Source organism: Bubalus kerabau, chromosome 9 (assembly GCF_029407905.1).
Source record: "Bubalus kerabau isolate K-KA32 ecotype Philippines breed swamp buffalo chromosome 9, PCC_UOA_SB_1v2, whole genome shotgun sequence".
Taxonomy (NCBI): Eukaryota; Metazoa; Chordata; class Mammalia; order Artiodactyla; family Bovidae; genus Bubalus; species Bubalus kerabau.
The window spans coordinates 79,048,877-79,062,432 of NC_073632.1; the positions used below are offsets into that span (position 1 = coordinate 79,048,877).

Here is a 13,556-nt window from a genome sequence, read left to right on the forward strand (position 1 = left end):
TGGCTATGAAAATGGATCAGGAGGTATGAGAGTTGCACAGCAGAGATTCACTCAAAACAATGACATGGATTTTACATGAAGTCAGAGGAACCCCTTCCCTAACACAGAACAAGTATTCCTGTGGACTCACTTGCTCTGGAAATGGGATACATCTATTGGAAATATTTAATTTTTTTAATGATAGAACTAAAACAGAGACATTAAGAGAAATGAATAACATTAAACCAAGCATTACTTATAAGTCAAGATCCTAATTCACAGTATGTTACAAAATTGGAAGTGCTAAGTAATACTATTCTTGTATCTTTCACACAAACAAAATTTTTAGAAGAGCTGATGGCCATGATATACAATAGAGTTTTTACACCATAGGCTGGAAATTGCTTTTTGAACAAAAACAAACAAATAAAAACTCAGGACACAGAGAAAGCAACTACTTTAAAAACTGATTTCACAGTAATTTTTCTGTATATTTTGAGTTATCTTTACATTACCTATAGGCATGTCAAATAAATTCATTTCTTTTCCTGTTAATAAAAAAGGTACATTCACAGAATCAGTGCACTCAATCAAGTAAACAGATGAAACAGGACACCTAGAGTCAACACATCTTCAATCCAAGTCTAGCCACTCAAAACCACAAACTTCTGTTCATTTTCAATGAATCCTCTCATCTTTAAGATTTCAAATATGACTGTTCAGTAGGCCAGTTCTTCAGGACGACAGGATGTGTAGCCCAACACAGGATCACCCAAAACTATGTTAACATTTCCAGGATGCTCATGTGGAGTCCACGGAGTTTTGTGCGTAAAAATTAAGAAAGTCAAACACTAATGTTCAAGGCCAGGAGCATCCATCTTCTAGTCCTGTACTGCTTGAAATTCCTAAGGCTACCTTTCATCAGACAAGAGAGCAGTCCGTTCCTCCTCTGTTCCAAGGATATTTTGAAGTTCAGATCTACATTGAAGGAAAAAAGAAGCCAATCTCAATATTTCTCACCTTAAAAAAAAAAACTCAGTACCTACATCACTACCCAACTATTTCCATATATGTGTCTATCAGGTAATGAGGCACAGAGTGCCCAGAGATCTTCAGACTGGAAGAATGGGTATAAAATGTTGTTTTGCACTCCCACAAGCCAAATTTTAAAGGGAGGAAAAAAGGTCCAGAGTTGACCATACCTCCTCCTTCTCCTCAAGTGCTCCAACAGATAAAACAAGCCCATCGCTAGTCCCTTTAACACAATGAAAGATGTGGTTAATGTCAATTATCCAAGTCATGTTTCTCCATAAACATAAGAAAAATGAAAGGAAAAGACTAATTACTCACACTTGTCAGAGCCCAGAGACCCTGTAGAGCAGCTGCCCACTCGAAACCAATTTTCTCATAGAGAAATCCCCCCAGCGTTGGTCCTACAAAAGCACTAACAGTGGAAAAAAGAAAGAGAATTAAATAGAGCAAAAAAAAAGTTACTTCTTATGGGCTACATGACCTCTTCAATTCATCATATTGAAACTATGTGTGCATGCATGCTAAGTCGCTTCAGTTCTGTCTGACTATTTGTGACCCCATGGACTGTAGCCCATCAGGCTCCTCTGTCCATGGGAGTCTCCAGGCAAGAATACTGGAGTGGGTCGCCATGCCCTCCTCCAGGGGATCTTCCCGACCCAGGGATCAAACCCTTATCTTGTCTCCTGCTTTGTAGGCGGATCCTTTACCACTAGCGCCACCTGGAAAGCCCTGAACAGGGCACTGCTGCTGCTGCTGCTAAGTTGCTTCAGTCATGTCCGACTCTGTGTGACCTCATAGACGGCAGCCCACCAGGCTCCCCTGTCCCTGGGGTTCTCCAGGCAAGAACATTGGATTGGGTTGCCATTTCCTTCTCGAATGCATGAAAGTGAAAGGTGAAAGTGAAGTCGCTCAGTTGTATCCAACTCCTAGTGACCCCATGGACTGCAGCCTACCAGGCTCCTCTGTCCATGGGATTTTCCAGGCAAGAGTACTGGAGTGGGTTGCCATTACTTTCTCCAGAACAGGGCATTAGGTGTAAGAAAATAGAAAGTGAAAGTCACTCAGACGTGTCCGACTCTTTTCGACCCCGTGGACTGTATAGTTCATGGAATTCTCTAGGCCAGAATTCTGGAGTGGGTAGCCTTTCCCTTCTCCAGGGTATCTTCCCAACGCAGGGATTGAACCCAGGTCTCCCACATTGCAGGCAGATTCTTTACCAGCTGAGCCACAAGGGAAGTAAGAAAATAATTCTACCTGAAAAGGATGATGTTTTAAATGTTTAAACAATCCTAAAATTATGACTGCCTCTGAAAAGTTGGTGCCTTATATGAGAATTTTAAAAAGATGGCATGCATTCAAAAGAGTTTTTATTATATTCTCTCCAGGTATTTGTATTTAAAGTAACTCAGTACATACTGATTGATGATAGCTACGCAGCTAGCATATAATTATCTCTCTGGTATAGTACAGAGTGGGCTCCCCTGGTGACTCAAAGGAAAAGAATCCGCCTGCCAATGCAGAAGACACAGTAGATGTGGGTTTGATCCCTGGGTCAGGAAGATGCCCTGGAGGAGGGCATAGCAACCCACTCGGTATTCTTGCCTGGGAAATCCTATGGACAGAGGAGCCTGACAGGCTATAGTCCATGGGGTTGCAAAGAGTCAGACACGACTTAGCAACTGAACAACAACACAGTACAGAGTAAAAAACAGATACAAAAATGAATGAATAAATGAATACATCTTTAAACCTGAGACATGCTCCTGTTAAAAGAACTTTAAAATATCACTTAAATAAGACAAAGTATATGAGAAAACTGTTGGTATAACCACTTATCTTGAAGTCAGATAGCATGAGTCAAAACTGCAGCAATTGCCCTAAGAGAATTATGCACCTTCTTGCAGCTCATCTGACCTCTCAGTGTTTGAATTTCTCCATCTGTAAAGTGAGAGTAGTAGTCTCCAACTTACAAGCGTGAATTAAATTCCAAAGCTACTCACCCAACTGACCACATTGCACCAAAGAGACCTGACACAAGTCCCAGGGTACTTAATCCTTCTTCAAATCCATTTTCACTGCAAAAAGAAACAAGAGTATATTCATGATTAAAAGGGAAACTTTCATGAAACAAAGGAATAACGTATGGTAGATAAATTAAACCAAACCAGGGATAATCTGGACAAACCCGACAGCAAGAGCACTCCATTTCTAAAATAAAAAGTTAACCTAATTTGAAGATATTCTCCTAGTTATGGTTACTCCAGGGTTTTCTAGAAATGCTTCTACTGTATATATAGGATATTATTATACTGTATATATAGGATAATATTAAGAATCATGACCCACATACATTACATGTTTATTAAAGTTTACAATTAAGAAACCTTGAAATGAACATGTAAAGAGAGCAATGAGCAACTTTCAGAAAGTACAGAAGCAGCTCCTTATTCCTATGAGGACTGTTGAATTGGCACATCAGAACCAAGTTATTTTCCCGCTCAAGTTCACTTTGTGTTCTTCATCATCACATCTACTAAAGACTGACGGCCAAGTGACAAATGCCTGATGTGCTATTCAGTTCAGTTCAGTTCAGTCGCTCAGTCATGTCTGACTCTTTGCAACCCTGTGAATTGCAGCACGCCAGGCCTCCCTGTCCATCACGAACTCCCAGAGTTCACTCAAACTCATAGTACTTCATAATAAAAAGATATATTTGGTCTTCTTCCCCATTCCTGGCACAGAGCTCCTAAAATTTGTGGACTTTCCTAAAAGATGAAAGCCATTTAAAAAAAAAAAAATTGTCTTTTGTTGTATTAATGAAATAATTTTGGGACCAGCACCCAGGTGGCATGGAGAATCAATATGGATTAGAGGGTTGGAACTTTCAGCCCCCACAAACTTCTTCCTCATAGGGATGGGAATGGGGCTGGAGATTAAATCAATTGCCAATTGGCCAATGATTTAATCAGCCATGCCCATGTAATGAAGCTTTCATAAACATCCAAAGGGACTGAGTTCAGAATGCTCCCAGCTTGGGTAGCCAGAATGCTTCCACGTGCCACAGTGCTGGGCCCAGATAGAGGCTCCATTGCTTGGGACCTCAGTGCCCTTTGTGTCTTGTCATCTGACTGGTTTCCTGAGATCTATGAGCTAGTCTAGTAAATTAATCAAATCCTAGTCATGGGAACTGCTGATTTACAGCCAGTGGGTCAGAAACACAGGTAACAACTTGCACTTGAAATTGGCTTCTGAAGCAGAGAGCAGTCTTGTGGGACTGAGCCCTTAACCTGTGGGATCTGCTGCTATCTCCAGCTAAGTGGTTTCAGAATTAATTGAATTGCAGGACACCCACCTGGTTTCAGAGACATGCTTGGTGGTGTGAGGGAGGAAAACACACACACTGGAATTGGTACTAAAATCATTTTACCTGGTCACTCTGTGTCCTTGTATGGACCTCCACTGTGAGAAGGAAATGATGCTGAGGTCTTTCCACTGTGCTTTGGCTTTATTTTAAAATTTATTGAAGTATGATTTACAATGTTGTATTCATTCCTAACTGGAGAAGGCAATGACACCCCACTCCAGTACTCTTGCCTGGAACATCCCATGGACAGAGAAACCTGGTAGGCTCCAGTCCATGGGGTCGATAAGAGTTGGACCCGACTGAGCGACTTCACTTTCACTTTTCACTTTCATGCATTGGAGAAGGAAATGGCAACCCACTCCAGTGTTCTTGCCTGGAGAATCCCAGGGAGAGAGGAGCCTGGTGGGCTGCTGTCTATGGGGTTGCACAGAGTCTGACACGACTGAAGCGACTTAGCAGCAGCAGCAGCATTCATTCCTACTGTACAGCAAAGGGCTTCAGTTATGCATATACATATATATATGCTTTGACTTTTTAAAAGTAAATCTGTACCAAGGTGTAAACCAAGCCAAGCTTCTATCCACAACCCATTTTACCTATCACTGTATTAATATTACTCTCTATCATCATTTATATTATTGTATAGTTGCTTATAATATTTATAACTATATTGTGTGACATGAAATCATGAAGATTTAGTAATGTAAAAAAATATCCAACATCCTACAAAATTGAGAAATTCAAGAAAGCTTGTGATGTTTACTGTTAATTACAACAGTTCAAGCAACGGAAGTAACTTACTGTGCGCAACTGAGAATCTCTGGGAAAGTTGGAATCAAGCCAATTCCAGCAGAGATACCATTTATGACTAATATCAGCACCAACAACCAGAGCTGACTGCAAAAAAGTTTTAGAGAAAAAAAAAATTAACATTGAAAGAGACAACAAAGCTTCATACCAAAAAGGGCAGGCAGGATCTTGGGAGAAGTTCCTTTCACAGATTACAAGACTAGTCTGATTCTTATTCCCATCTGATCTTTACATTTTGATGGAAAAAAAATCAATTCATTCTGCTATCCCAAGGTCTTTGGCCAAACATGTCACATGCCTGGAGTCAACTTGCCTTATCACCATATAAAATCCTTTCAAAGTTGATTAAAATGTCAATATTAACACCCCTCCTTCAAGCACTTAGTTTTAAAATTCCATTGACTGAAAAAGGGCACAAAAGGGATGTGGTAAAGGAAGTGACAGGAACCTGCTATTCCTTCCATGCCAGGCCCTATGTCAGTTACTTCATATCCACTGCTCTTTTGAATCCTTGCAGCGACCCTGCCATGTGAGTCTGTTAAAACAATTAAAGAAGACAATCTAGGTGATAGAAGCAAACTTTACTTAACACTTCATGAGGTGTATGGTCTCCTTTCAGAGGACTGCAAAATGGGATGGAAGGCAGGAAGCTTTTACAGGTAAAGAGTAAAGAACAAGGAAGAGAAAATCAGAAAATATCTGATTGGCCAGGGCCACACAGTCTATCTTGTCTAGGGTGAGAAAGCCAGAGCAGGGTTGGCGACTGGGGGGTGACTGGCTGACTGGATATACTGCTTTCTGGTCAGGAGGGACATTTACAGGGACATGAAAGGTTTGTAAGCTTTGGTTTGCTGATATGGCACCCTGGGCTGGAGTCACTCCATCCTGAGCCTAGAAAGCTATTCCAGTGGCATAATTATCACCTGTTTTGTGTGTGTGTGTGGATAAGAAGACCTAGGCTCTTCAAAGTTAAATGAGTTACCCAAGTTCACACACCAAAGAAGGCAGAAAGTCCAAATACAAACCCAAACATGAAGGACTCTGAAATCCTTGCTTTTTCCATGTCATGTTTTGTCCCAGAGGTACCTAAAAATCTCTAAGTAGCTCACTTTATTTTAGCAAAGAAATTATAATAAACAAGCTTTAGTAAGCAGCTACCACATACTAACAATGACACAGAAACAAAAACAATTTAGTTCCTACCTCAAGGAGCAAGAAGTGGTGAAAAAAAAAAAAAGAAAAGGCATATTCTAAGAACAATCAGCTAAAGGTAGATAACAAATGCTATTTTTAAAATAAAGTACAAATTGCAACTGAAACACAAAGGAGAAATAAGCATTTTTCTCATTTGATATAGATTTTATGCACTGATGTTTGCTTAGACCATTGCTAGCATCCAGTAATACTGTCAGTAAAACAAATATTTCAGTATAGTCCTAAATCTCATAATTATTTAAATAATAGGATTCAAAGATACTAAGCATATCAGTGTTACACCAAAATTTTTAAAAATAATTCTTAATAATATTTGGCCAAAAATTTCAAAGAAGAAAAAAGATTACCTCTTAATGTGCAAGAATGGGGCAGGTCCTAAGAGCATATAGCAACCTGCTAAGGTTACGTTTCCAAAAACCAGAAGCCATTTCCTCAGGTGCTGAGAAAGAAAGTCCAAAGAGACTTAAGAGGTTAAAAACCTCCCATAATCCAAGAATATAAAGAAATCATCAAGGAATACAAGTCATGATATTAAAAAAAAATCAGTACATTGAAGAAAACAAAATTTTACATGTAAGAGAAAACAGGGTAGATGGTAAACACAAAAGCAAGTACAATCAGTATACCTCAAGACAGGGTGTGAGCAAAGGACAAGATCCCTTGGAAAGGGAGTATATTCTGGATTTTGCAAATGATGAGCTGTTTCAAATATAACAATTTTAAAGAAGCAATCACCACAAGAAACAGCCAAGTAGATGCATTATCTAGAAAAATTCACATTTTAAAAAGTATCAAATGTTTTCTTATAAACTACTGAAATGCAGGCTAAACATTACAAGGGTATGATATCCGTTCAGTTATATATATGGCTACATCTTAAAACTAAGCTCCAAACACTTTAAGACACTTGCTTTTTGTCACCTGGATTACCAAGTAATCTCCACATAATCAGTCTTCATAAATATATACCCACGTGCAACGAAGAGGGAAAACATGAAAATAAGCACCAGTATCACAGAAGCTTGAGACTTGGTGAATAGTACTAAGCCCTCTATACTGGTCATCTAGACTGAATCATTTAAACCTAGTTAAAGGAGAATAGAAGAAATTTTCTTTCAGGATGGCTCTGGGATAACGATGCATACTGACATGACCAGTCCTTTCAGTCTCATAGAAAAACTACATTTTATCCTTTCAAGTTGGTCAAGTCGTAAGTACCTTTGAGCTCTGTCCTGATTATTAACATCAATCCATTTTTTTTCATTGAGGGAACTTTTTCCTTTAGAAAGTCTAATCCAGGAGTTTTTCAACAGTTTTGGCATAAGCTTCCCCTTTTCCCAGCTGAAGCAATTAAAAAGTGAATCTGCTCAGGGTGATGACAAGTTGGAAGATACTGAGACCTCATACTGAAACCTCTCCATCAGCTCAAAGAAAAATGAATATTTAAGAATTTAAATGTTCTCACTGCTCCCCCTCCCCCACAAAGATAACTGTGGGGATGGATATATTAATTAAGTAGATGGAGTGAATCCTTTCACAATGGGTAGACATACCAAATCACCATGATGTATACTTCAAATATCTTAAAGTTTTATTTGTCAACTATACTTCAATAAAGATAACATTTTAAAAAATTTGAATATGTTCATTCTGATCAGTAGCCCTGCAGAACTCCAGAAGTACAGTTGGACAACCACCAGTCTAAACATACAAAAGTCATTCGTAAATATCAATGAAGTGTACATACTGGCATTTTATCACTGAGTAGGCCCACCAGTGGTGAAGAAATGGCATAGGATAATGCCAAACCCAGGAATACCAGTCCCACATATCCAGCTGGTAAATTAAACTGTAAAAGAAATCCTGTGTTAAAGTTACATGGTTAAGTCATTTAAAAAAAATAAACATCTATCTTTTCCTTCTACATCTCTTCAGCTCTTATCACCTGCCATGAGGCTACAACTAACACTTAGCATCCTTCGTGATTTTTGTCTTATGCTTATAAATGGATTATTTTTTCATTATGGGAGAAGAAACCTAACCAGAGGTCAGAAATACAGGATGTTTTTGCTTTGTTAGCATTTGATAGTAAATATTGTATAATTACCCTTCTATGAAACACAGCATTTTTACATGTCAACCTGTGCTTTGCAAACATTGGTATACACAAAAAATTACCTGGAGAACTTGTTATAAGAGGTTCGTGAACCCCAGCCCAAGAATTTCTAATTCAAAAAGTCTGGGAGAAGGCCTGAGAATCTGCATGTCAAACAACAATCCCAGGTATGCTGTCTGTCCACAGACTAAAGTGCATTGCTGTAAAAAGCACTGATGATAATATCTACTCTATCCACCTCAAAGGGATATTAATATCTAATTAAAGAATTAGATGGTATGACACTTTTAAAAAGACTTTTATAATAGTAAGCTACCTCATAACTCTGTTACTGTTACCAACATGATATAAATGCCTTTATTGGTTATCTGAGTCATTCTCATTTTCCTTAATCTCCTTCAGTTCAGTTCAGTCACTCAATTGTGTCCAACTCTTTGCAACCCCATGATTTGCAGCATGCCAGGCCTCCCTGTCCACTAGCAACTCCCGGACTTCATTCAAACTCATGTCCATCAAGTCGGTGATGCCATCCAGTCATCTCATCCTCTGTTGTCCCCTTCTCCTCCTGCCCACAATCCCTCCCAGCATCAGAGTCTTTTCCAATGAGTCAACACTTCGCATGAGGTGGCCAAAGTACTGGAGTTTCAGCTTTAGCATCATTCCTTCCAAAGAACACCCAGGACTGATCTCCTTTAGAATGGACTGGCTGGATCTTCTTGCAGTCCAAGGGACCCTCAAGAGTCTTCTTCAACACCACAGTTCAAAAGCATCAATTCTTCGGCACTCAGGAAATGGGAACCCACTCCAGTGTTCTTGCCTGGAGAATCCCAGGGACGGGGAAGCCTGGTGGGCTGCCGTCTATGAGGTCACACAGAGTCAGACACGACTGAAGTGACTAAGCAGCAGCAGCAGCCTTCTTCACAGTCCAACTCTCACATCCATACATGACATAGCGTTGACTAGACGGACCTTTGTTGGCAAAGTAATGTCTCTGCTTTTGAATATGTTATCTAGGTTAGTCATAACTTTCCTTCCAAGGACTAAGCGTCTTTTAATTTCATGGCTGCAGTCACCATCTGCAGTGATTTTGGAGCCCCCAAAAATAAAGTCTGACACTGTTTCCACTGTTTCTCCATCTATTTCCCATGAAGTGATGGGACAAGATGCCATGATCTTCATTTTCTGAATGTTGAGCTTTAAGTCAACTTTTTCCCTCTCCTCTTTCACTTTCATCAAGAGGCTTTTTAGTTCCTCTTCACTTTCTGCCATAAGAATGGTGTCATCTGCATATCTGAGGTTATTGATATTTCTCCCGGCAATCTTGATTCCAGCTTGTGCTTCTTCCAGCCCAGCGTTACTCATGATGTACTCTGCAGAGAAGTTAAATAAGCAGGGTGACAATATACAGCCTTGACATACTCCTTTTCCTATTTGGAACCAGTCTGTTGTTCCATGTCCAGTTCTAACTGTTTTCCTGACCTGCATATAGGTTTCTCAAGAGGCAGGTCAGGTGGTCTGGTATTCCCATCTCTTGAAGAATTGTCCACAGTTTACTGTGATCCACACAGTCAAAGGCTTTGGCATAGTCAATAAAGCAGAAATAGATGTCTTTCTGGAACTCTCTTGCTTTTTCCATGATCCAGCGGAATTTGGCAATTTGATCTCTGGTTCCTCTGCCTTTTCTAAATCCAGCTTGAACATCTGGAAGTTCATGGTTCACATATTGCTGAAGCCTGGCTTGGAGAATTTTGAGCAATACTTTACTAGTGTGTGAGATGAGTGCAACTGTGCAGTAGTTTGAGCATTCTTTGGCATTGCCTTTCTTTGGGATTGGAATGAAAACTGACCTTTTCCAGTCCTGTGGCCACTGCTGAGTTTTCCAAATTTGCTGGCATATTGAGGGCAGCACTTTCATAGCATCATCTTTCAGGATTTGAAATAGCTCCACTGAAATTTCATCACCTCCACTAGCTTTGTTCATAGTGATGTTTTCTAAGGCCCACTTGACTTCACATTCCAGGATGTCTGGCTCTAGGTCAGTGATTACACCATTGTGATTATCTGGGTTGTGAAGATCTTTTTTGTATAGTTCTTCTGTGTATTCTTGCCACCTCTTCTTAATATCTTCTGCTTCTGTTAGGTCCATACCATTTCTGTCCTTTATTGAACCCATCTTTGCATGAAATGTCCCCTTGGTATCTCTAATTTTCTTGAAGAGATCTCTAGTCATTCCCATTCTGTTGCTTTCCTCTATTTCTTTGCACTGATCGCTGAGGAAGGCTTTCTTATCTCTCCTTGCTATTCTTTGGAACTCTGCATTCAGATGTTTATATCTTTCCTTTTCTCCTTTGCTTTTCACTTCTCTTCTTTTCACAGCTATTTGTAAGGCCTCCCCCGACAGCCATTTTGCTTTTTTGCATTTCCTTTCCATGGGGATGGTCTTGATCCTTGTCTCGTGTACAATACTACTCTTTAATTAAGCACATGGGATCTACTTAAGTCAGTATATGTTTTAACAATTTTTATGACATAATTCAAGCTAAAAATTAGCCTTTTAAAGACAGTAGTGAGATATAAAAGTCAGAAATATCCTCTTCTGATTTTAAAACAGGGTGGACCCCTTCCTTCCCTAAAAGACTGGTCGACCAATAATGGGACAGTAAAAAGCCAATTCAAACAACAGATAAGGCAGAAGAAGGGCAACAGGAAAAAAAAAGTGATAGAAAAACAGGGAAGTACATTTCTAAAGATTTTTATAAGTTATACATGAGCAACCTGGGTTTATGAAAGATTGTTAAAATTTTTTTCAAGGTTTGGACAGAGTTCTTAAAAGGAAGAAAAATGACTCTTAAGCAGACTCGTTGTTGACAATATGAATGGAATGTGTCATTGAAAACACAAGATATTTCTCTTATGCATTACCTCATAGATGCTCACTGCTTAATTGTAATATTATATTATTTTCCAAAACTTAGGCCTGACAGTAAAATTACAGTCCCCAAGTTTACCCGTAGAATACCCTAAACTGTCAAGTGACTTGAAGGGGTTGTGTTTCTGATAATGGTGCTTTCTTCATTCTAGGGCCTCAAAGTGAACACGGGCTGCAGCTAGTAGATTTCTGTCTTTATAAACACAGCTTAACTCTCTAGTATAATTACCTATCAGACCCAGTAATATACTCTATTGCATTATTTCTTAATAATCTTTTTTCAAAAATATCAAAGAACAAATTGCTATGACATCAAACTTTAAAATTCAGTCATTTTCAGCATTAAAAAAATAGAGTCTCCTGGTTCCTTTCTCCCATTTCAGATCAGTATAGTTCATAGTCTTTCACATATATGCAATAGACTAAAAGTAAATGGACCCAGAGGGGATCCATTAGAAAAGAAGGACATCTCACATTAAATGAGCCACTCAGAACCTCAAATGCCTCAATGGAATTTAAAACAGGAAAGTATCCTTGTTAAGCAGTCAGGATGCTGCCCAAGCCAGACCTATGATGACTAGAGCGAGGCCTAGGAGAAAGAGACCATTTACACAAATCAGACCCCTAGTTCTAGAGACATCACAGAGGGAAGGTACAGGCTATGTTGATGTATAGATTTCATTCTGCCTCCTCCTTGCAGCCACACCCAGAACTTTCTAGCAAGCAGGGCCTGAGAACAAGCAATTATGTGCACCTACCACAATGGGGAGTTTTCATCACCAGGCTACTCACCTTCTCCAAAACAAAGAGGGACAGTGTAGGATCAAGGAAGCCAAAACAGGAGCTGAATGAGGTGATGACAAAGGATAAAAAGGCAACCTTGGGTAAAGTGATGAGTTTCCAGAATGAGTGTTTCCCTTTATCAGACTCTTTGGGGTAAAAATTTAAAAAGAAATTAGAGTAATTAACATTGCTGAACTTAATCTTTCAGTCTACTTTCAAAAGTAAAATTGGTAGCGCCATCTTTATCCAGTAATTAAAACAACCATGCCTCTGAGTTTGCCTAAAATTGCACATTATCAACATTTGCATATAAGTTATTCAAACCTAGAGGCCATTTTCAGGTACTTAAAAAATAATTTCTCAGATTCAAAAAAAATCAACTGGAATCAGAGTATGAGGAGAAGTGGTCTTGGTTATAGTTCATAATCTAGAAGGCTTTCCCCAGATGGGAGAGAGAACACATAAAGTTGCCCTTGGTGGTAGGAAAAACCAGACACTTTATCAGCCAACAATGTGTGTGTGCTGAGGAGGAATCTGAGTCAATCAAAGAACACAAGACAATTTTTTTCTGCTTATGGAAAAACACTGGATTGAAAGGGACGCCAGTGAATCACGAGTACATTCAATTTGGCATCAAGGTCAGCTAAGAGCCAACCTCGTGTCAGTCGCTCAGTCGTGTCTGACTCTGCAACCCCACAGACTGTAGCCCACCAGGCTCCTGTGTCCATGGGATTCTCCAGGCAAGAATACTGGAGTGGCTTGCCATTCCCTTCTCCAGAGGATCTTCTCAACCCAAGGATCGAACCCTGGTCTTCTGCATTGCAAGCAGATTCTTTACTGTCTGAGCTACAGGAAATCCTTTGAGCTATAGGGAAGCACCAACCTCAGGTGCTGCCATTTCCCCAACAGCAACACAACTACTGCACTGTCCCAGGCACCAGGCACGGTTGCTCCCAAGCCTCCAATCATATCCTATAACTCCCTTCTTTTTCCCCTGCTAATTTTTCAATCTCTAGCCACTCTGTAAAGCCTCGTTCTGGTCCTAAGCATCCTGCAAATTTTACCTCCATTACCATGTAATTGAGCAACCTAAACTGCGTTTCATCTTACATGGTTTATTGTTTGATCACTTTCCTATCTTCCACCTAATGCGCTCAACAAAATCTTTGCTGAGTCAGATACCATGCCAAATCACTGGACACACAAAGCCAAAGAAGACAAACTCAGATCCTGACCTCACAGAGAAGTTACAAAAAGGTGTGGTGAGAGCCAGGATGGAGGGTAGCAATTGGAGCATATGAGAGGCTTGCCTAATAAAGAGGGAAAGC

General features: G+C 39.7%; 1 protein-coding gene across 3 annotated transcripts in view; it reads right to left on the minus strand.

The window, feature by feature from the left end:
- Window positions 1–209: 209 nt before the first annotated feature.
- Window positions 210–13,556, minus strand: part of SLC18B1 (solute carrier family 18 member B1) — a 34,474-nt gene continuing 21,127 nt past the window's right edge. For all 3 annotated transcript variants that reach the window (XM_055535664.1, XM_055535663.1, XM_055535662.1), the window contains 8 exons: window positions 12,238–12,374; window positions 8,148–8,249; window positions 6,748–6,839; window positions 5,177–5,272; window positions 3,012–3,086; window positions 1,330–1,423; window positions 1,182–1,234; window positions 210–957 (listed from right to left, as the gene is read on the minus strand). In XM_055535664.1, coding sequence (XP_055391639.1) covers window positions 891–957; window positions 1,182–1,234; window positions 1,330–1,423; window positions 3,012–3,086; window positions 5,177–5,272; window positions 6,748–6,839; window positions 8,148–8,249; window positions 12,238–12,374 — 716 coding nt within the window. In that variant the 3' untranslated portion in view covers window positions 210–890. The remainder of the gene's footprint in view (window positions 958–1,181; window positions 1,235–1,329; window positions 1,424–3,011; window positions 3,087–5,176; window positions 5,273–6,747; window positions 6,840–8,147; window positions 8,250–12,237; window positions 12,375–13,556) is intronic.